Here is a 23,731-nt window from a genome sequence, read left to right on the forward strand (position 1 = left end):
AGACTGAGCCACTGTTCCTCATCCTTGGGGAGCAAACTGATCAGCGTGTTAAACATAAGCTGGAATGGTAAGGCATCTGCAGATGACAGGAGTTGCAGGAAGCATGCATGGCGCATGGAGAGAGCAAGAGAATGAGCAATTGCCCTGCAGGTGAGGTAGAGTAACAGCACAAACAACATAGGATCATCTCTGGGCATCAGGGTTAGATTTCAAGCAGCTGGCTTCATTTGTTTATAGTAAGATACGAAGGCATAGAGGCAACAAGACTGAGTACTGGTCTGAAAAGAAAATTAACAAGTCATGGCCAGTTTTATCACCCAAACACTTAGCTGTAATGCCTGTTAGTCAACTCGAGCTGCTGCCATTTACAGAAGGTACTATAAGAAAAGCTGAAATACCTCAGGGAGTCTACAATTGGTCTTTCCAGTAATGGCAGGTTCTGAAATTGAACAGCAAAGCCCTTAATCTGTGCATATACATATATGCACTCTAAAACTTGCAACACTTTGTTAAGCAGAGCACACAGGCTTTTTTCAAAACCTATTCCAAGGCATGTAACAATTCCAACTACCCATGCTCACTTACCTACTTCATCTAGTCCAACCATCAACCCATCAGCACCATGCCCACTAACCACGTCCCTCAGTGCCACATGCACATGCCTGTTGAGCACCTCCAGGGACAGTGACTTCACCTCCTCCCTGGGCAGCCTGTTCCAGGCACTCACCACTCTTTCTGATAAAGCTTTTCCTAATATCCAACCTGAACTTTCCCTAGCACAGCTTAAAAGCCAATATATCTCATTCCCTTGCTAGTTTCCTGGGAAAACAGACCTCCTACTCTCCTGCCCTTCTCCTCACCTGCACATGTTCAACACAACACCACACCGGAGACAATGCTGTTAAGAAATCTGCTTTACGGAGCTATAAGGCTGCAAATCTAATCAGTTAACATTCTCATATAGCCAAGATCCATACAGCTAATCCCAAAGCAAATTCATATCCACATCAAAGAGTGAATTATAAACAGTCCTTGCATCTATACATAACTTAAGTAGTCATTTCAGAGCAAACAAAACCTCTAGGATTATTTTTTCCCCCAGAGGAGCCTCGTACAGAAGGTCAAATGTCATACAGCATTTATGAAACAGGAAGCAATCACATTTGTTCCCATCATTCTGCATAGCTACTCACTGGAGATAGAGGTTACTGCTTTATGGAAGGCATGGGAGGATAAGACAAATCTGCAAAAATAAGAGACTACAAGCACCAAGTAAACAGTATTCTACCTATGGGGAAACAAGAGAGACAGCTATACAATGTAGAATTTTTAAAATGAAAAATAACCAAGCCAATCACCCAGCCTGATATTATACTGTTAAAATTCAAGAAAGAGTTTAAAAAAAATTTGCAACAGGTATATGCATTAACTACTTCGTTAGCAATTTCAGTTGCAGTTCAGATTCAGAGCTAGGACTGTACTATCTTCCCATTTTCCATTTCAAGAGAAGCCAGGTGCCCAGTCTGGGTAATTTTGGGGGCCACAGCACAGGGCCATAGCATATTACTTCTCCTCCCATGTTTCAAATGCTCTCATCAGTCAGGAATGCTGCATTTTCAAAGTGCTAAAGGACTAAGCCACGGGCACAGAGAAGAACATAAAGGTTGAGGGACCTTAGACTGCCTGCCTGGGAATCAGCTTGAGAGATGAAAAGCACTAAGTAATATAAGCCTCTCTTCCCATTCCTGGCCTGGCCAGTTCCATCTTTACTCAGCAGACAGGATGCTCTGTTAGTTATGCAGCAGAGTACCCAGGAAGAAAAAAAATCTACACATCATTATACTTGTCCTTACCACAGGCAATAGTCCAATAGACCAAAGAGTCTGGTGCTTGATAGAGGATTCGATATGGTGCCACTCTGGCACTGGAGTCCAACACAACATCAAGAGTACCCACAAGGAGACCTACGGAAAAGGAAATTCTCATAAATGCACAGTGATGAATCATCTGAATCCCCAAATAAAGAGATTTCACATGCCCCAATCCCTCAATTCACCCTCCCCAGCAAAAGGCAGACATATGTACTAATTACTCTGTTTTCTTGAGTTATAATGAGGAAGAGTGACTCAACAGGGAAAAATATCTTCAGTTTCAACATGACTTCAATTTTAAACATACATCAACCCCAGGGTAAAGGCAGACAAATTGAAGCAAAGCATAAGCTAGCTGTTTCATGAAGCTGTTTACAAGTTCAGCTCTTTTCTGTTTCATATACTTTTGGAGCCCTAGAGGAAAGAACAAACAAATAAACAACAGTGGAAAAAAAACAACCCGGACAATATAACCTGTAAGAGTTCAACATTCAGATGTCAGCTAGGAAAAAAGCAGACTTACAGCAAAGATAATTGTGCTATTTAATGGTCTGATTCCTTAGCACAGGAAGGATCAAAATGCTTTACAGTCAAACTGTTTTTCCGTTACAAGGATACTGCTGAAATACAAAGCCATACTGTTATTCTGCAGCAGCACTGAAAAGTCTTTGCTGCTGTGGGGCCATCAACAGTTGCATACCAAGAAAATTCAGTAATTTTTAACTTTATTTTTACAATTTTCAGATGGTATTTTATTGAGAAATTGCACAGAAAACTGGCCCCAGCAAAAACCTCATTTTCACAAAATGCTTATTTATTCTTAAAAAATGCCAAGGATTTTTCCCTTTTCATCTTCAAAAAGAATTTTCATCTTCCCCGCGGAGATCTGGATTATTAATTCCAATGTTTAAGTCCTCAGCAAACTCCTGCTCTTAAGAACAGATGAGTTAACTTTGAAAGACTTGGTTGTTTCCCCTGCAAGTATTCAGTGGGGCAGAAATCATCAGAAATCATTTATTTTTAATGGCTGAAATAAACTGCATGCACCAGAAGCCATTCAGAAACAATGCTGTTAAAACACTCTTCTCAATTTCAACTAGCTGTTTTCCTCTTTTACTGTCACAGTTTTGTGAGTTCCCCATTCTGTGTGGTCCTGACGGGTACAGAAGACTTCTCCCTAGCTGTTCCTCTTCCAGTTCAGCTGTATGCATTATAAAGACATAAAAGCACTACCCATTTTCTCTTCTTAGCAGACTTTTTAAATTAGAACTGCAAATGACATCTGGAAATTACCCACGTATCAGTGATCTTGTATTCCCCCATTTTATGTATTCCACTGGTGTAGAGAAAGAAGTCTTACGCACAGATCTTTACAGGCCACATGAAAATACCACCTCTTCCTTCCTGATACGTTAATGCTCACCGCCTTTTAATCCAAGAGTTCTGAAATACATGAGAAACAAGCCTACACGTGCTATCAATCATTTCCAGATAATGCTGGAAAGTTGTGTATTGTTACAGAATACAAACAGAAAATACTAATGTAAAATATCTCCATGTTCATTAGTCAAGCTACCTTCAGTTCTTACTGCCGCCTATTTAGGTGTAGGTCTTTCATCTCTCCTGTGTATTACTTGTACATAGTAACAGGACACCTCTGATCAGTACACTACCACCTTTCCTAGATACTCAACAGACTGAAGGAGATGAAAATATTCCTTTAAACTTCCAATACGTCCAATACCTTGCCATTTTTTTTTTCCCCCTTTACATATCCTCTCCACTCAACTGCTACAGAAAAAGTACAGCTCTGACTCAGAAAGGAAACACAAATGGGTACATACGTAACTTTCAACCATAGACCAAGCCAGACACTACGCTGAATTAATCTGGGTTTGCTGCTCACTTGCACAAGGGTTTATGTCAAACATTATTCTTGTTTTGGTGCTTCACATGTCTACTGACAGTACCAAACATACAAAAGGCATGAGGCAGTATCTACAGAATCTCGTAGACTGGCCAATGTAATCTTCCCTGAGGAGCAGATACACTGTTAAGTCTCCATAATCTTTAAAAATACGCTTGTTCCTTTTGTTGTGTCATAACCCCAACTGTGTTGACATATGGGTGGTCCTACCCAACAATTCTGGCACCAGTTCTAGGAGGGTGCTGCAGCCAGAAAAAAACAAAAAGGGGATGCTCAGCTGAGGTCAGAGAGCTAGAACAAACCTGCTGACTTGGGCAGCAATACCAATGTAAGCAAAGCTTCCCATCCCATCTCCTTCTTCATCATTTCCTGGAGATAGGGAATGATAGGCACAACCCCAGCTCCAAACAACAGGAACAACAGCATAAGGTAGAGCTATGTTTTCAAGCAAGGTGGTGAGAGATAAGGAAGAGTTGCCCAGTCTCTTCCCAGCAATTGGGTTGTAGAAATAACTCTGAAATAAGGTTTAAGGAACAAACACACAGAACTCAGAAGATCCCACAGAAAACTCAAACACCAGCAAAATCCAGCTTACCAAATCTGCTGCAACAGAGTTTCTCTCATATAATGAAATAGCTGTTTTGATGGATGATACACAGATATTTAGGATACAGTTCACACATTCCTATACATTAAAGAAACTTAACATTTATACTCTCGTAATCATACAATTATGCCTTATCACTGTCCTTCGGGAACTGTTCCATTTTGCACTGTAAATCAGTTTTTATTTCTTTTCAGTGCAGACAGAATGAAGTCGCAAGAATTCCAATAACCACTGACCAATTTCTTCATAAGTAACACAAAAATAAGAAGTTTGCTAAGTCCATATAAAAATGCAACAAGCAAAAAAAATATATCATTGTTTGATTGGTCCTTGAACAGCCAGTGACTGATGCATACAACAATCACATGGCTATGCTGCTTGCAGATTTTTCACCCATTATTTCCATCAGGTTGCTGACTGCAACAAAACAAAATCAAACCTGCAAGTCCTTGTTCGAGTGAGCCTTTTTTATCAGTGAAGATGTAATGCGTGTGTTAAAAGTTTGTGGGATTAGCATCTGACTAACACATGACAGCCCTAATCCTGAAGGCAGCCAAGCACGAGTAACCTTATACTGTGCAAAAGTCCAATCTCAAATGGTACACATCTAGAGTAACCATACCTAGATAGGGGGAGCAGAAAGGAAAAGGTGAGGGATAACAGCCAGACAAATGCTCTACCTCACACTACTAGAAGGATATATGATGTACTAGAGGGTGGTACTGTCAAGTGCTTCAGTTATTCCACGCAATTTATAGAAAAACACGAAACAGTATTATGTTTTACTTATCTGACCACTATGCCTCACATTTAAACCGAGCAGAGCTATAATCATAGCATGAAGTGTAAGAATCCATACAACAGCAATGACATTTCAGGTGTTTTTTACTAGAAGGGTTTACAATCACAGACAACCTGGCTTTGTCCACAACATGGACTCCCTCCCTGCCTTCCACCTGATACATCCCTTTCAGCTTTAGCCTTGGCAGTCCTCAAGTCTCAGGTGCTATCAGTGCATACCAATGATCTGCAACACCTCCATTCTTCTGTATCACAGGGAAATTGCATCAAGCCTTGCCTACAGCTGGAATGAGCTCACTGCAGTTGCTGCAACTGACACCTAGGAACACCCTCTTCGCCTCCTGTTTGCCAGATGACAAGCACGTGTTAATTGCCAGGCTCCAGAGAGCTGAATCCTGTCATGCCACCAGCACTGCTACATCCTCCCAGCTCTATGACTAGCCACAACTGCTGTAGAGAACCCAAGAATCAGGCAGACACCAACATGCTTGAAAGGGAGCAGTCAGTAGCTCTTACAACTTGAGCAGAGGGGTGAACACAAGGCAGAAGAACTATGCAGGCCACAGCACTACGTACGTGTGCAATACAGAAGAACAGCAAATGTTTCTCACTTAGTCCACTCCCCTTTTTTTTTCCTACTCCTTCAGCAGCCAACCTTCGGTGGCTCAGCCAGGGGTGGGGACAGCAGGAATCACACCACATTTGATTCCGTATGGCTTTACACTCTGTATATTACCCTCACTAAATCTGTCAGAGATGTTCGATTTAGCATCTAGCTAGTGGCCTTCTTACTGTGCTAATACACCATCACATAAAGTTTAAAAAAAAATAAAAATAAAATAAAATAAAAAATTATCACATCACTCATCATCATCACTGCAGAACATTTTAGACAAATTGTTTCCAGAAGACTGCTGACAAATCATTACCAGTATAAACAACAGCCTGGCAGTCTCTTCTGGTTAAAAAAAAAACAACACAAAACAAATAGTTCTTTAAATGCCCAAGCAAACAGCATGCATTCATCTTTTCAGCATCCACAGCAAAATCACAACTTTTCATGTCTGACTCCTGGAGTCACACTCACGAGCTACCACTCCAATACTCACAAGGATGTCAGCAGCCTATCTGTATACAACCTCAGCACCACTAACAAAAAGGAAAGCTTGCAAAGTCACATGCACAACTAGAAAGAATTTTTCAAAACAGGCATAGCAACATTCCAACAGCGAATGAAAGAAGTACTGCTCAAATGATTCTCCATCTTTAAAGCACACTGATGACCCCTTCTTCTCTTTCCTCTAGCAGAAGGTGGACACGCAAAGGAGCTCTGACCATAACAGACCTGTTTGGTTTGTAGACATTTTCACCGTTTTATACTCGTCTGTTGTCCATTAAACCAAATCTTTCTCAAGTTTAAACATTACTTTCTGGACTGTAGGAATAGTAACTCATAACACTACATAGATAAGGTCTACACTACAAGCTATTGTTTTTCTTAGACACTATACTGAATCATTTATTTTCTATCTTTTGAAGGCAGTCCACGTGTGTATGTAATTAGCTTGCTCATTTGTTGTTACAGGAAGAGGTCATGCAATTACTTGTCTGAGAAACCTCCACCTAGAGCAACAACCTGAACTCTATGGCTAATACCATCAACCTTTTCATTTATGAGGCAACTATATTTGGTTTTATTTCATGAGACAGGTTAACTGAATAGCAAATACTATTAATTATTTATAAGTAACTATGAATCTAAGCTTCCCATCCTAGAAATAACAGGATACTTTTTTCAAAAGCATGAAGAACTATTGCATTATGATAGGTAATGTAAAATAAATTAGTTTCCTCTGAAATCAAGATCTGTTTTCCTCAATACTTGTCTTTGTTGCTTTTCATTTTACAACCAAACTTCACGTAAGATTGATTTACTTGCCACATTTTCCTTCACACACAAGTGTTTGAACACCAGTGAAAGTGAGGCTGATGAAGTTCTGTCACTGATGACATTTAATAAGATAAAAGGCAAGAACAGCACATACTTTTCTTGTCTTCAAGTTGATGAAAGCACAATCTTCTAACATGACTATCTAGCTTGACCACTGTAGGATAAAATTGTAACAAAGGATATAACTTTCATCCTCCTTCCTAGCTAACAAGTATGATTGAAACAGATAATCTTATAGATATCTTAATTTAAACTCGTACAGCTACTAGATGTCTACTATGATACTGGTTCAAGGGGTCTAAATAACTGATTACCAACCCTGTAAAAGAAAACAAACAAAAGAAAACCAATCCTGTACCTTGCCTTCTAATCTAAATCAGACCAGAGTTAACCCTTGATTTCACAACCTTTTGTAACTTCAGCTGATAAGCTGAAGCTCCCTGAATCATTCTAAGATAGAACCACATTTATCAGTATAATCTACTAAGCACCATTTAAAATATTTTTGCATTGTAAAAATTTGCTGCTTTTCTCCTCCAAGACAAAAACCAAAACACCCCTTATAATCTAGATCACTACATGTAAATATAGATGCATATACAATACAGCCAAAAAATATATTGCTTTTATTTCCACAGAGGCTAAGCTTACAGACTGTCCAAGTACTCACACATAATATACCCAAATGAATAAGTTCCCCAAAACAAACCCTACCAGATTTGAACTGAAACAAAGACAGGAAAGGCTTCATCAAGGAAAGAAATCATATGGCAGAGAAAATCCCAACAACTCTGGCTACTGACATACTGGAAAACACAAAGGGAAAGCACAAGATGAGACTGTGAGGAAAGAACCCAACTCATCTCAAGAACTCAGTTGCCAAAATTAAGGTTGCTGCCATGGTAGGAATTCACAGACCCCTATCTTGGAACTTTGGACCAACTCCAAAAAGAAAAAAATGTAACTGCAAGTCAGGTCTGGAAAATATTTACAACCTTCATGTTTGGAAAGGAAAATTAAAATACTGAAGATTTTGAAGTTGTCCCACAGAACCAGAGCCTGCCTCAGCAACAGTTCTGAAGGCAAAATCCAAGTGTGTATTATTGAACATCAACATCAATAAGACATCAGAAGTATGGCAAGTAACCAGGGCACAAAAAAATTCCAATTAGATGCTTAAAGGACTCACACCACCGTGCTGTACTAATAGATTTCAGGACAAATAATAGGTCCAGAAAACAGTCTTGAATTTATTTGCCAAGCAAAAACATCATGTCATAAGGCAAAAATGGCAAGTGGAAGATCAGTGCAGAGACCTTTATGGCTCACATCAAGTGTTAAAGATGAAGTTATGTCAGGGAATGTCTTGGGCCAACAAGCCTTCTGGTACAGAAACCTGAGCTACACCACACCAAGCAACGTTAAGAATCCTCATCTCAGGTGCTGCAGCCTTGCAAAGAGTGCCTCGTCTGTAAGCACCAGAGATAACAGCAGCATGAGACAGGAAAACAACACACCTTCCAACAAAGCACCTGTGAAAGCACCTGGGATTGAGTAGAAAGACTGGTGAGTCAATTCAGACATGTAGAACGAATTCAACACTTTGGCATCCAGATCCCTACAAGTGGAAGTCTACTACTGAAGAGTCAAACGTACCCACAGCAGATCCTATTAAGACATCTCAGTAGTGACAGAGCACATCTGGTGCAACATAGAAATTCCACCAAATGGAAGACTTTCCACTGCACCAACCAGAACAGGCATGAAAAGCTAATGGACAGGTTGAAAGGACAAGTAATTATACTAATAGCCTCGATTTTTATAACCACTGCATTTCAAGCATTAGAAAGCACATTTTCAACTGAAGTGCAAAAGTTTGACATATAAAACCCCAGCAGCTTGAGCTAATGAGCTTGTTAAAGCATGCACCACCTCCTAATCAGGTCAAACACTTATCTTAGGCATAAAAAGGTTCTTAAGTAATTTCTTCCTCAATTCTCTGACTTGAGAGCAAGATGAAAGTTTTCTCCCAATCTGAGCAACTGTGCGTGATGCCCAAGAAGGCTGCACAAACGCACTGTTAGGACGCTGTCACAGTCTTAAAGACATTAGATTCGACATTATGGCCTTGCATTAGTCAGCTGAGCTCAGAACTCCTCCTTCCTGACTTTCCAATGCCGAAAATGTATGATAAACCCTTTTGCAAAAATAGCTGGTGAGAATGACAGTACTTCATCAATTTCTTTTATAGCCAGAAATCAGCAAATTTCCATCTGCTCTTTTCTGCTTCAGCATCTGAATCATCTTTGGCAACGTCTCATGGACTCACGAACTTGCACTGAATCTCACACACGCACTGTCCCAGCTGTAAGCATAAATGCCATATCTGCAAAATAATTCTTTCCTAAAAACACGTCTTTCAAAGAACAAGAATTTATTTGCCTTGGGAATCTTCTAAGGGATCTTAAAATAACAACATTTAAAAGGAAATGAATTAGAATTTCATGTCTGTTTCATGTAGAAATTACATATGCAAAAGGAAAACAACAATTTCATAGAATGTATCATGCTCTGCAAACTGTGAATACACTGCTTTACTGTCAACTCCTAGTCTCACTAATTCCTTGTAATGTTGTCCCCAAGTAGCAGTCTTTGGTAAGCTTTACCACATTATAACTGAAAGCAGATACAGCAATTTTTAACCTATGTGATGTATCAGAATGCAACATACACTAATAGAAAAAGTATAAGCCTTTTAGTTATTCATGGAGTTTATGACATGTTCAAGATCCTTACATCCATCTAAGTCACACAGCATAGAGTGCTCAAATGATGCGACAGGTCTGTGCTCACATTCTCTCCAGCTGCCTCTGCATCAGCTGACACAAGCTGCCCTATTACACACTGGATCCTCTGAGAAGGAACTATCTCACACAGACCAAACCACCAACCTGAGCAGGGCAGGTAGCTGGCAAACAGGAAATAGAGCAGTTATGAAGAAAAGAACCACCAGCATCTTTGAGAAATGGCTTTTTCCCCTGACAGCGAGCAAAAGGAAGATGACCTTCACTCAAGAACTTCATGCAAACACAACATACAGGCTTATGTGCCTATCAAACACACAGCAGGCAAGTACATTTTTTTAATCTAGTCTTTGGAAGAATTATGCAGTGATGCAAGACAAGGCAATTTTGCAAGACAGCAATGACAAAATGACCAAAACTACTTAAAATAGAAATTGTGTCTCTTCCTCATTTTTCTTTTGTTAAAAATGGAAAAACTTAAATAGCCCTTGAGGAAAGGCATACTTACAAAGGAAAAATGCAGTGAAGTAACTGGTTCTGACAAAAACAGTCATTTAGAAGCATCCAGGACCTAATTTAGTCTAAAATGGCTTCACACAATCTAGTAGAAAAGCTCTAGATTTTAAGCAAACCATTCATCAGACACATTTTAGCAGAGATGATTTCTAGGGATTCATTAGACAATTAGGCACTGCCCTAATACAAACAAGATGATTGTCATGCTTCTAACAGGTTACAGTTCAACACTAAACTTAAGTGTAAAAGTCTCTAATGTCCAAATGAGTAACGAAATTAGGCTCTCTCCTTTCTGCTAAGCTGTATAAACTGAGGCCAACAGGAGAGACTCAACAGAGATGGGGCTGAGATTTCAGCCCTTCTCCAGAAGTTACTGATATTGTCTTTCCAGCAAAGGATTGCTGTGCTCACAGTAGATCCAAGAGAACAGGCAATGTGGGTACTGCTCCTTCTCAACATAAAGTCACAAGAATTACTTTCACTTGCTCCTAATGCTATACAAACTACTTGTTTTTCAGCTGAGATGTGTCTAAAGACCCAAAAGATCATTTTGTTTGGACTTTGCTCTGGCAATAATTACACCCCTCTACTGGAGGGTGACAAGTAAATGATGAAAGACAGACAGACAGAGACACTAGCATCCACTCTGAGGGTGACTGCCAGCCTTTAGGCACTTTTCCAGTCACAGCATCCAAGCACAGGAGAAGTCTGTACCCAACCTTCCCAAGCCACCACTTATGGGAAAGCACTCTACCTCCTCTTGTCACCTACACCAACACATTGGCATTGCAGCACAGCCTCAACTTGCATTCTGCAAAGTCTGAAACATCAACAGACAGAAGACAGAAATCATTACACTTAGCCCAGCTCAGACTGGTTAGTTCCACAGAAAACCTACATTTGAAGGGAATGCCAGAAAATCAATGTCTCTCATTGCTGAACCACGGTTTAAGTTACACACCAGTGCCATTGCACGTCACCGAGCCCATATTCTCAGCAACTAGAAAATCAATTATCATTCTAAGGTTTAAGACAATGACTGGAAGAGTCAATAACAAAGGAAGACAAATCAGCAGAACTTAAATTGCAAGGAAAGAAAGGGTGACAACTCAACTTACATCCCCTTTTAAATATACAAATTTTGATGACTCTCAGCCTCAGTGAGATCTTGCATTCAATGTTTCCAGACAGCTTCAAGGATACATGTTCTGCTTTTTGTCAGAGCTGTTGTACCATGTTTTACACATTAAAAGGCAGGTGTCTCTTTTTAGAGTGTTATCTGCACTGCCGCATCAGTAAAGAAAATTGAGAGGGGGGAAAAGATGAAAAGACCCTTTTTTCCTGTTTCTCTAATGTAGACCTAGTAACGTCCAAATTCTGTCACTAGAGAAACTACAGAACTTCCCAAAATATTATTCTAAATGCTATCGTTATTAGAAACCATGCACCCTGTTAATTGTTTCAGCCATTTTCTTTACTCTTGGAATCAGTTAGGTCCCTCAGTACTTGGCGTTTAGCTACTCTCATGTGACAAGAGTGGGCCACTGGTTTTCTTCACCTGTGTCAGCCCTCAACAGGCCATCCACAGCTGTTAGAGCTACCAGCAAAGAACTCCAGTACTGATATTTCCAACAGAAATAATTCATCACAGGTTCCATTTCCTGCTGTGCTTACCAAGCTGGGAGCAGTCTGGATGCTCCACACCGCTTTATTTCTTCCTCGCTCACGTGCTCACCACTGCATCACAAATCCCTGCCTCTCACAAGTTGAGTACTGAGCGGAAAAAAAAGCATATAGATGGAATCGTTTCTATAGTCTGATCTCTTAAATGTTGTTGCCTTATCTGAGCTTCACAAAACAAGGATTTATGCATCCTATTCTCACTCCAAGGACAAACTCTTCCTAAGAGATCTCTCCATTTGTGGAGTGGTATCACCAATGGCACTACTGCACACACAGCTGCACGAAGGCAGAGATATACACTCTGCAAATAAGATGAAAACACAGAATTCTCAAAACATTTCTCCAATAACTGAGGAATGTCTGGAAGGTTGTCTGGGTTTCTCATGAGATCTTTAATTCAAAGTTAAGCGAGGTATGAGAATGCCTACTCAAATCGCTTAGATAGAGGGAAGAGTCCCTTGGAGGCCAGTGGGTAAGCCGTGAGAGTCTGCAAGGAACCCCTCAACAAAAACAGCAGGGCTGTAATCTTTCGAAGCAAAAAATATTCTAAATGGGTTTGTCAACACTGTGGATTTTCCTGTAACTTCAGGAATGAAAAACCAACAGAACAGAGACAGCAAGAAAACAACGGACATTTAAAGCTGATGCGAAACATCTGCTCACCCCTTTCTCCGCAAGGATAAGGTGGGCTTTGTTAACCTTCAACGCTAAGATCTCAAGGGCCTCCATACAAAAACAACACTTCACAGGCGTGTTAGCTGAGACTGCAAATTGTTTGCAAGTCCACAGAGCACTCAAGGGCTGAAGGAACGCTTAATCTGGTAAGCAAACACAGGACCTTGAATGCAGCCCGTGTGTTTATTTTGCTTAGCCTGCAGAGCCAGCATCAGTGTTAGCAGGGATGGGAAAGGCCACCTGCCTGCAGAGAGCACGCGTGCACATCTTCTGCCACATCAAGAGGGAGCGGTGCTAACGTCATCGGGCTGCTAACCTCCAGTTTTAGTAAAACATGTATGTTACCTGCAAATAATGGAAGGTTTCCCAGATGTGTACACACGGTATTGTAGAGACCAATGCATGCGTGACCGCAGACACATTTCCAGCTGACAATGGCTAAAAACGAAGCACTCAGGACACAGGCTTCACAAGGACATCCCAGGGAAAGCAGAGAAGGCAAAACAAACCTGTTCGGATCGCACACGGCTGTGAATTACAGCCTGCTCGTATTTCCAGCAGCAGACCCCGGAGGCTCAAACCCCCAATCTTACCCCTGCAGGTCACACCCTCCCGTCGGGAGACATCAGGCACCGCCGACGGCTCACACAGCCTCAGCTTTCCGCGTGTAAACCCTAAGAGGAACCTGCGCGTTCCACGTCAAGCGCCTCAACGCCAAGAAACACCCGGCCACCCGCAGCGCCGCAGAGCGAACCGGGGCAGCTCCAACCCGCCCTTACCAGCCAGGCCCCCGCCGCCTCCATCGCCGCCGTGCCCCTTCCTCCGCTGCAGGATGAAGTAAGGGTTGGCCCGCTCCGTCACCCACAGCGCGTTGGCCAGCAGCACCTCCTCGGGGTTCACCCACATGCTCCCGGTGCGGACAAAGGGCGGCCGCCCTGCCGCCCGCCTGCGGGGCGCGGGGACTCACGCACGCGGCGGCCGCATCAGACGCCGCCGTACCCGGCCGCGGCCCACGGCACGGCCGGAGGGCGGAGGAGCGGCAGCCGCATGCCCCCGGCGCTGCGGCCGCTTAGTCTCGCGGCGCCGGCTGCGGAGGAGCAGCCACGGGCGGCGGCGCCCCCAGCAGCAGCAGCCGCAGCGCCGAAAACGACGGTGACATCAGCGGCGCCCGGCCCGCCCCGCGCACTGAAGCAGCCGCGCGCACGCCCCGCACCTGCGCGCCCCGTGCGGGAGGCCGCCGCGCGCCAGGGAGAGGGGCGGGACCGCTGCACCGGCGCGAGCTGCCTGCAGGGGGCGCGGCGGCGACCGGCTGTGCTTGGCAGCTCGCTGAGGGCGCGCACGGGCGCTTTTATGTGTATGTATCCGTATGTCTGAAATGTAAGATACGAAATAGAAAAACCACTCAAGGAATAAGTGCCGTGAGTGTTAAAGCTTCTACACGGCCCGTTCGGTTTCGGAAGAACGGATGAGAGAAGGGCTTAGATGAGGAGCAGGTACCAATGCCAACCAGCTTAGAATGCTGGAGCTCTAGAGGGCAAAAATCAACATTTGGAATGTCATCAGACTAAGAGACAGTGTCACTTCCCAAGTAGGAAAAAGAAGAAATGAAGCACTGATAGGAAAAAGAAGAAATGAAGCACTGATCTTACCATTTATTCCTCCCAAAAAACTCTTTTTCAGCACAGCTAACTGCAAAAAACTCTTTTTCAGCACAGCTGACTGGCATTTGCCGACAGGGCAGGACAGCCATTTGGCTGGCAAGGACCAAAGATAAAATAACATCACGTCAACACCTGGCTTAGAAAGAAATGCACACACTGCCCAGCCTGGAGCAATAGCCATAAAGGTCCCACTCAAGGGCTCGCCTAAGCATAGGAAAGCACCTAGCCCATCATTATCCAGAAGCTTAGAGCTTAGACTTGCTTAAATGAGCATCTTATTTGTACGTGGAGAGAGCAGGCCTTGAGCTTTGTGTGAGAAGTATTTGGTTTATAAATGGTACGGAAGGTTTGAAAGACCACAGGACGCTGTGTTAGGTGTGATGGGGAATGAAAGAGGGTGTAAAAAAGAGCGTCTGAGGTTTCAAAGTGTGTGGTTAACTCAGTGGCCACAACTCAGTGCTTCTATGCCCATAACACCTTTTAGCAAAGAGACAAGAAGCACTCAAAAATAATGATGTCAGTGTTACCATGCTCCTGCATGGACGTATTTCAGGCGCTGCTACAGATGAGCAAACTGAATCACAAAAAGCAATTCTTGCTTCAAGTCACCCAGCAAATCTGCTGCGACATTTCCAATGAAGGTACTCAAATCACAGCACCCACTGCCTGCAATTTTCCCACTTCCCAACTCTAACCACAGCATCCTTCACAATCAGGACCACACACTCTCAAGGCCTTTATCAGTCCACAATAATTCCATAATACTTTCTAAAGTAGCCAGCCATCATTTGGATGTAACTGACATTCTTTACCTTACGTTTGATTTATGGACTTGTGATACCACCCAGGAAAAATAACAGCCCTTTCCAATACACCTTAGAGGGTTGCAGACAGTTGAGCTAATGTTACTAATGTAAGAGGAAAACAAACAAACCTTTGACAGCAGCTGGTATAAAAAGCAGCAGCCCTGAAAAAGGCAATATCATCATATTTCAGTGAGATGCGAGGAGAAAAAGGGAGGTATACAGTGTGACAACAGCACGATTTGTTGCATTCTCTCAGGTTCATGGATCCAAATTCATTTTGCACCTTCCTGTGAGCACCTTCAGGAGCAGACAGACACATCAGAGGTCACTGAACCAGTTCAGCAAGAAGCTCCATTGACACTGTTTCTTCAGCACGATAAGAGTAGGAAAAAAAACAAACAAACAAACAACAAAACACTGGTAAGGAATTACGTTTATTCTGGAAATTTAGATGATATAATTGCATGCTCTTGCAATTACTTATTTGCTCCTGGTGGAGATGATGGATTTCCTGAGAAACAATGTTCTGTTGGACAACAGAGAAACCGCTGGACTTAATTTTGCTTCAGAGTGTTGATACTCAGCGATTGCTTACCACAGGCCTCTTCATGAGCTATTTATGCTAAGCACCGAAATTAAAATACTTTATACTCTGTCATAGGACTTAATTAACCTTGCTCAGTCACAAACTGGTTAGGTCTGTTTATCCCTCATTCAAAGGAAGCTCTGTTTATCTTCCAGTTATACTCCTTGATTTTCTATGTTATCTATGTTTCTCTGTTATCTCAGTTATGCTAAAACAGAGAGCATATTTGATTTGAACATATTTAGAGGATAAACCTTCTGTTCAAAATAGGCACTGAGCCTGAATCAAACCTATGGAAAGCCAGGAAAAGGCTGAGGTACTGATCTATTCATGTGCTCATTTGTGTACTGAGCAATTTGCACAGTTAATTTAATTTGTACTTAGTTTACAACTTTCATTAGTCCGAGTTCTTGTTGTCTGTTTATCTCTTTGAAACCTTAAAGAAGGAGGATGCATATTTTTAATTTTTTTTCATTAAAGAGAGATGGAGGGGGGAGGGAAAGAAGGGAAATTATCCTTTTGTTGGAGCCAATTTTCCCCTCTTCCCCTAGAAAGGGCCTTTAAGAAACCACAGGATTAAATCTGCCTGTAGTTAAACAATCAAGCCTGTACTTTCTGCCACACTTTCTCAATCAAATCTGTTCTTATCTTTTCAGGTATCCAATATTGTCAATAAATAATTTCAAATCAATTGGTATCCTTCTTATCACTGCACATGAAGCTCTATCTGTAAAATCTTACATACAGACTTCAGCTTTACTTTTATTCATTATACTTTATGAGAAAAAGCTGGCTGTGTTTGTGGTAAGGATTTGGGGCTGAAAATTGTAAAAACTTATGCAAATGAAAAAAAAAAACAACACCCTAACACTGAAAAAGTACTGTGACTGTAAATACATATACATGTGTATATTAATAGATATGCATAAAATGTACAGTGTATGAAATTAATTCATTTGTCAATAATAAAGCATCACAGTGAATGTGTACATTAACAATTTGCTATTTTTAAAAGAACGGTGTACATACTATATTCAAATTGCAGCATTTTAGTGTTGCTTTTTTAAATGTTTTGGAAAACTGAGGTGAATAGGAGAGCCCAAGTTTAGATTTAAGAAGTAAAGAGTTTGGAGAATTCCAATACATACGTGCTACCAATGTAACTGAGATTCCCCAAAGGTCAAATTAAAGCTCTCATTTTGAGTTAATATTCAATTAAAAGGCTAACGCCTGTCACTGTGTTCTGTTTACACCACAGCACTAGTCTTTGCTGCCTTACCCTGCCATTGCAGGAAGAAAACAGCTCCCAGTACTGTTTCTTATGACAGAGAAGGCTAGTTGATGTAGCCCAATTGGCTGCATGAGCAAAGGTACAGAGAACCTACCTTGATCTTGGTTTCCTTGTTTGATTTACTGTGGCTTAATTAACACAATTTCAGCAGCAAAGACAAAAATCAACTGTTCGGCAGGCTCCTGGCTGCTGCTTTTAACCCATCCCTGGCTGCCCACCAAGCAGCTGCTTAGAATCTGGGATCAGAGTTTGTCTCTACACAGAAATGCCTTGCTTTGCTAACTTTGCATAGCTATTCTGGACAATTAGCCAGCTTCTAAGCCAGTCTCACCATCATAAAGACAGCCTGCAATTTGGGAGGTATTTTGAGCTAGTGCTACCCTAGCCTAAATAACTGTAAGCTCTAAGGCAGCCTAGAATCCAGGTTGCTTCAGCTTAATACTTGCCTATTTTTTAGGCATCCTCAAAAGACCTAACATCTTCCCACAGATGCCCTGTATTTGGGGCATTAGATTAAAACATTAGTTGAAAGCAACAGGATACCACACGTACGAGCAGAAATAGCAAAAGCACTCCAAACCAACATAGTTATGCTTGGTAAAGCTCATAGTCTGCTTGGATGCAAGCATGCAAAATGTTTGTTATCACTAGTGACACCCTTATGCACCATTGCTTGACTTCAGCACAAGACTGTGCCTTTGAGCCACTCCAGTAATCTTTGCTGGGTCTAAGAGGAAGATGCATCATTCTTCAACCCATTCTTGGCCATGGACAAACAAAAGTGAAAGAAAGGAGTGAGAGAAATAGAATGAGAAAAAATAATTTAAGGGAAAAAAAAAGATATATAAACAAGGTAAGAGAAGCAGAGGAGCACCTAGTGCGAGAGTATGGAAGGAGTGGAGAAGGATTAGAAGGGAACTGGCAGAAACAAATGACCAAAGCATCTCACAAAGGATATTTTTTTTCTCTATGACATATTGAAAACAGAGTTGTTGGTGGCACATTACCGCAACAGGAAACCACTTGCACCACTTTCATTCATTTTTCAAGGCATGACTAAGTATGAAACTATTTCTTAACATTTAAAGCAATGCAGTTGTTAGTCTTCATTTATGCTGAGTAGTTAAGCATATTTTTAAGCTCTTTCTATATATTGGAAATAGTCCATAAAATATCAATTATAAATTACACAGAGCAGCCCATAAACAAGCCAACATCAGCAAAGAAAAATCTCCTTTCTAAGTAATTTATAACCTAGCTTAGACCAATTCCAAGAGAAATATATTTGGGTGCATAACATAAAAGTTCACCATTAACAACAGTCCACCACCTTTTAAGAAGGAAACATTTTGATCGCTTTGAAACTCTGAAATAACTATTATAATGTAAAAGTTCCCTCAGATAAACTCCATTGATTCCTTTAAAAATAAGCACAGGCTCTCCATTCCTCTGGAGGTAACCATCCTCTAGAAGTTAAACTGAGTTTGAGGAGTTCCTGATGGCACAAGGGCATCTGGTTCAGCAGATCAGAAGGGAGAGCAAGCCGTTTGTCACTGCAAAAGAATAACATAAGCTCCTTCCAAAGGAGGTGCTTGAGCCCTGCCTCCCACCTCTCTACTCTCCCAGTGTGCAAATAGCACATTGAGCAATGCTACTTGTTGGCCTACACTATCTACATTGTAGGTCAGGACCAAGCAAATAACCTGGTTTATTTTTAATCTGGGATAAAAAAATCTTCTGATCTATGACTAACGAGGGAATATTCCAGCAGGACTGTTGTCACATGACAAATCAGTTTATGCTTACTCACAGGGGAATTAGATTGAGGATCCGGATTCTACCATATATTGAGCAGGGCTTTGCTGCACTAGCAAATCTAACTTTTGTCTTGTGCTCACAAGCTTAGCTACTTTTTAAAACTACATGCTGTGACTGTCTTGACTCCCAGTGTATGAATAGGCATGCTGAATGAAGTATCACAATGCACATTTTCTTGACATTATTTTTAGGCAGTATGTTAAGCTGCATGAAAAGATAGTTACCTGAAGTTAAGAGCTATCTTTTCTCTTCCTGCCATTAGTGGCGGGAAGGAAAAATGAAGTTTTTAACCTGCTATTTCCAAAGAGCTTTCTTTTAGTAGAGGAATGAGATGCAGCTCCCTGCCATACTTTGTTATGCCTGACGCAGCACAGCAGGATGCTTTCTGTGAGCGCACACCGCAAATTGCTTTTCCACCTCCTAAGTTATCGCCTTCCCTCTGCCTTCACAGATCTTGTAGGCCCATGAGAGCTAGATCATGCGGAAGAAACACAGCTGAAGCAGAATGACTCCCGCAAGGCTCCAGTGCCTCTATGATGTGGATGCACATCTGCATCCAGCAAAACAGTTGCTAGTGAGAGAGCTGCTGATGCCCTGCATCACTCCCAGCACTTGTTCTTTACAGGTAAACCCATGCTGTTGCCTGTTTGAGCAAGTGGGTGCACAAGTGCACCCATGGAGTACAGAGACAGGTTTGTCATGTTTTCTGCTGCAGAGGAACTGGAAGGCCACAGCATTTGGGCTGCCAGCCCTTATTCAAGTGCCAATCTGTTCATCAAGATGCTGGCTCTGCAAGGGACATCTGCCCCACTGCAAGAATTTCTTCCTCCTCTTGAGGACACTGACTCATGGAAGAACTACATTGTTGGTGGCTTTCCAAGGCCCATCGGTGGACCAACACTGCCTCCAAGGCTGATGCTCAGCGTATTTAGCATGTGAGACACTGAGGATGAGTGACTTGCTCTCCTACATCTCTTTGTTCCTAAGTGAATATTTCCATATCTTGTAAAGGAATCATAAAATCATAGAATGGCTTGAGTTGGAAGGGACCTCAAGGATCATCAAGTGCCAACCCCCCTGCCACAGGCAGGGTTGCCAAGTCACTAGATCAAGTACAAAATCAGATTGCCCAGGGCCTCATCCAATCTGGCATTAAACATCTTCCAAAACAGGGCATCTATAAACTCTATGGACATCCCGTTCCAGCTCTCACCACTCTCAGTAACTTTCCCCTGACATCTAATCTAAATCTCCCTTTCTATAGCTTAAAACTATTCCCCCTTGTCCTATCACTATCTACCCATGCAAAAACTTGATTTCCCTCATGTTTACAAATGCCCTTTAAATACTGGAAGGCTGCAGTGAGGTCTCCCCACAGCCTTCTCTTTTCCAGGCTGAACAAGCCCAGTTCCTTCAGTCCATCTTATAGGAAAGATGGTCCAGACCATAGACAATCTTCACAGCTGTCTTCTGGGCCCTTTTCAAAAGCTCCACATTTTTCCTGTGTTGGGGGTTCCAGACTTGGACACAGTACTCCATATGGGGCCTCACCTTCCTCACTCTGCTAGCCAACTGTCTTCTGATAGAACCCAGGATACCCTGGCCTTTTGGGCTGCAAGCACACACTGCTGTCTCATGTTAAGTTTTTCATCAACCAGGACCCATATAGGTCCTTTGCAGCAGGGCTACTGAAGGAGTTCCTCTCAGTTTTGTATATGTCTAGGATTACCTTGGCCCAAGTGCAAAACCTTGCACTTGGCTTTGTTGAACCTCATTAGGTTTACATGGGCCCACCTGTTGTGTTTATCAATGTCCCTCTGGATGGCATCCCTTCCTTCTTCTGTATCAACTGCCCTGCTCAGCTTGGTGTCATCAGCAAACTTGCTGAGGGTGTACTCCATCCCATCATCTATGCCACTGATAAAGATGTCAAAGATTACCGGCCCCAAGACAGATCCCTGGGGAACTCTGCTCGTTACTGGCCTCCACCTGGACACAGAGCCACTGACCACAACCTTCAGGCTGCAGCCTTCCAGCCATCTCCTTATGCACTGAATAGTCCACCCTTCAAATCTATCTCTCCACAATTCAGAGATAAGGATTCGGTTGGGAACCATATCAAAGGCCTAGCACATGTCCACGTAGATCGCCTCACTTGCCTTCTCTTTGTCCACTGATGTCATCGCTCCATCGCAGAAAGCCACCAGATTGGTCAGGCATGACCTTCCCTTGAAGGAAGGGAATTGATCATGAAGCCAAGCCGGCTGTCTTGGATCACTCACTCATCTGTCATATGCCTTAAATGACTTCCAGGAGGATCTGTTCCATGATCTCCCCTGGCACAAAGGTGAGGCTCACCAGCCTCTAGTTCCCCTCCTTCCTCCCTTTCTTGTGAATAGGAGTGATGTTGCTCTTTTCCAGTCACTGGAGACTTCACCTGACAGCCGTGGCTTTTCAAATACGACAGACAGCAGGTTGGCAGCCACATCAGCCAGCTGTCTTAGGTCCTTGGGATGCGTGTCATCCAGCAGCATGGACTTGTACACAGTCAGTCTCACGAGCGGGCTGCAGACTTACCCTGTCCTTAGAGTGGGTGGGATTCTTCTCCCCTGGTTCCCACATAGAAGTTCAGGGATGTGAGAATCCTGGATGCAGTGAACTCTGAGGCAAAGAACATATTGAGTACCTTAGCCTTCTCTGTATCTGTTGTAGCCAGTTCTCCTTTCTCATTTAGCAGAGGAGGTATGCTCTCTTTGACTTGTCTCTTCTGACCTATGTACCTGTAAAATCCCTTCTTGTTTTTAACATCCTGAAGCCTAACTCCTGTAGTAAAGTAACTCCCTCTTGGTACACAGTGAAAAAACTTTTTGCCCCAGCAAGGAAAGGTAGTTGGGGTCAGTGGAGCCCATACTGCGGTTTTAAATCTGTACCATTCATTCACAGTGTCACAGAAGGGTGCACTCACAAGATAACTGGAATGACCTGCATTTTTTGAGCTCCTATATAGGCCTAGAGGCTATGATAGGTGAAAGAGGACCAGAGAGAAGCTATGTCCTATAGAGGACTCACAGATGGGGAGGAAGGGGACTGGCTGCTGCAGTCTGAAGTTCAGATCCTGCTGGAGCAAAGGCAGGGCTGGAGATCTGGATCCCACAGTACAAGAGAGGCAGAGAAGTGATCTGGCTGGTATCTGAATCAATGCAGTTATTTGGAAGAGATTCAAATATTCAAAGGGATGAAATGTTTAAATCTTCCACTGCTGCTGCTTGGTACTGATATGCATGCTATAAAAGAAAATAATTCTACCAAGGGACTTGTAAATAAGTATTCCTACATGACCTTCAGGCTTAAGCAGATGCAGTTTTATAAGCTAAATAAATGCAGATTAGCAATAACATTTCCCTGCTTCAACTGTCCTTATTCTTGCATTGGGGACAAGAAAGGTGCAGCAGATAATGAAGTCTTTATGCATGCTAGGAGGGCCTGTTCCTTCTCAATAAGCAAAGAATAATTTTGCGTATCATCTTGTTATGGTAATATATTTCACTGTCTATCGGTTTTCCTCTACATTGTAACTCCATCTGTCATCCCTCATAAATAATTTTGAAAGATTTGATTGGTTAAGCAGACAGTGCTGCTCTATCAAATAAATATTCCGTGGACACAAACACAGGAAGAGGAGGGAAAGAACTCCCCCAGTGTTGGGCCTTGCTATTCTGGCCTTTCTTAGGCTACCACCCAGCTAAACATGCAAGTGAACACATGCAGGGCGCCTCTGGCTAACCAGGCTGTCAGTATAAAAGCAGACAGGCCAAGGCAGGATGCCTGGAAACAAAATATGAAGTCATTAAATATATATCAAGATAATCCAGATTTGAAATACAACAGTATAAGTCTGATGTGCTGATCTGCAGCATGCAGAAGCTGTCTGTTGCCTTCATTGTATTTTCACTCCAGTTTGACTCTAGTCTAGTGCTGTAGAAATAAGCAATGACTGCCTCTAGCCCATTTTCTACTGATCGCATGAGACCCAAGTCTCCAGATTATCAGTGATTAATTGATTTAGACACAACATTTGAAAATACCCATTACAACAATCATTTTTAACTTTTTCTTTCTACAAGGCATGGGTCTACACATTAAAATTAACAGACTATGAATTTATACTATTACGATTGTATCTGAATTATTCCCTGCAGCATTACCTTATTCTGGGGGAAAAAGAATCCCTTAATCCAAGACCAGTATAATTTACTTCCAAATCAGTCCCCCTCTATTCAGCTCTTGTGAGGCCCCATCTGCAGAACTGCATCCAGCCTGGGGCTCTCAGCACAAGAAAGATGTGGAACTCTTGCATCAGGTCCAGAAGAGGGCCACGAAGATGATCAGAGGCTGGCAGGAGGGTTGGAACTGGATGATCTTTAAGGCGATTCTATGGTGAGCATATGATGAGCATACCAACAGGTAGCCCAGCCAGCAAAGCATTTGCTATCCAGCAACAGCTTTTCAGGCACGAGCATCCAGTCTGCTCATTGTGATTCATTCTATGGTCTTCCCTTGTGGCAAGTCCAGTGCAGGACTTCCCTCCTGCTCACACCTATCAGCCCTCAGGGCACAGGAAGGGAACCACAGCTGCACCTTCACCACATTCCAGAGCCCACCTTTCCACAGACCATCTCCTACTCCTGTGGGAAATCCTATCCACAAGTTTTGCACCATATCCACACATTTTGC

General features: G+C 42.4%; 1 protein-coding gene across 3 annotated transcripts in view; it reads right to left on the bottom strand.

Annotated features, from left to right (window-relative positions):
- Positions 1 to 13,976, bottom strand: part of TBC1D9 (TBC1 domain family member 9) — a 43,362-nt gene extending 29,386 nt beyond the window's left edge. The window contains exons 1-2 of one of the 3 annotated variants that reach the window (XM_048941048.1): positions 13,615 to 13,975; positions 1,854 to 1,964 (exon numbers count right to left, since the gene is read on the bottom strand). In XM_048941048.1, the coding sequence (XP_048797005.1) occupies positions 1,854 to 1,964; positions 13,615 to 13,741 (238 nt within the window). In that variant the 5' untranslated portion in view covers positions 13,742 to 13,975. Of the gene's footprint in view, positions 1 to 1,853; positions 1,965 to 13,614 lie in introns of all 3 variants that reach the window. The other 2 variants (XM_048941047.1, XM_048941046.1) reach the window with 2 other exon arrangements.
- Positions 13,977 to 23,731: the final 9,755 nt, after the last annotated feature.

Source organism: Lagopus muta, chromosome 4 (assembly GCF_023343835.1).
Source record: "Lagopus muta isolate bLagMut1 chromosome 4, bLagMut1 primary, whole genome shotgun sequence".
Classification (NCBI taxonomy): domain Eukaryota; kingdom Metazoa; phylum Chordata; class Aves; order Galliformes; family Phasianidae; genus Lagopus; species Lagopus muta.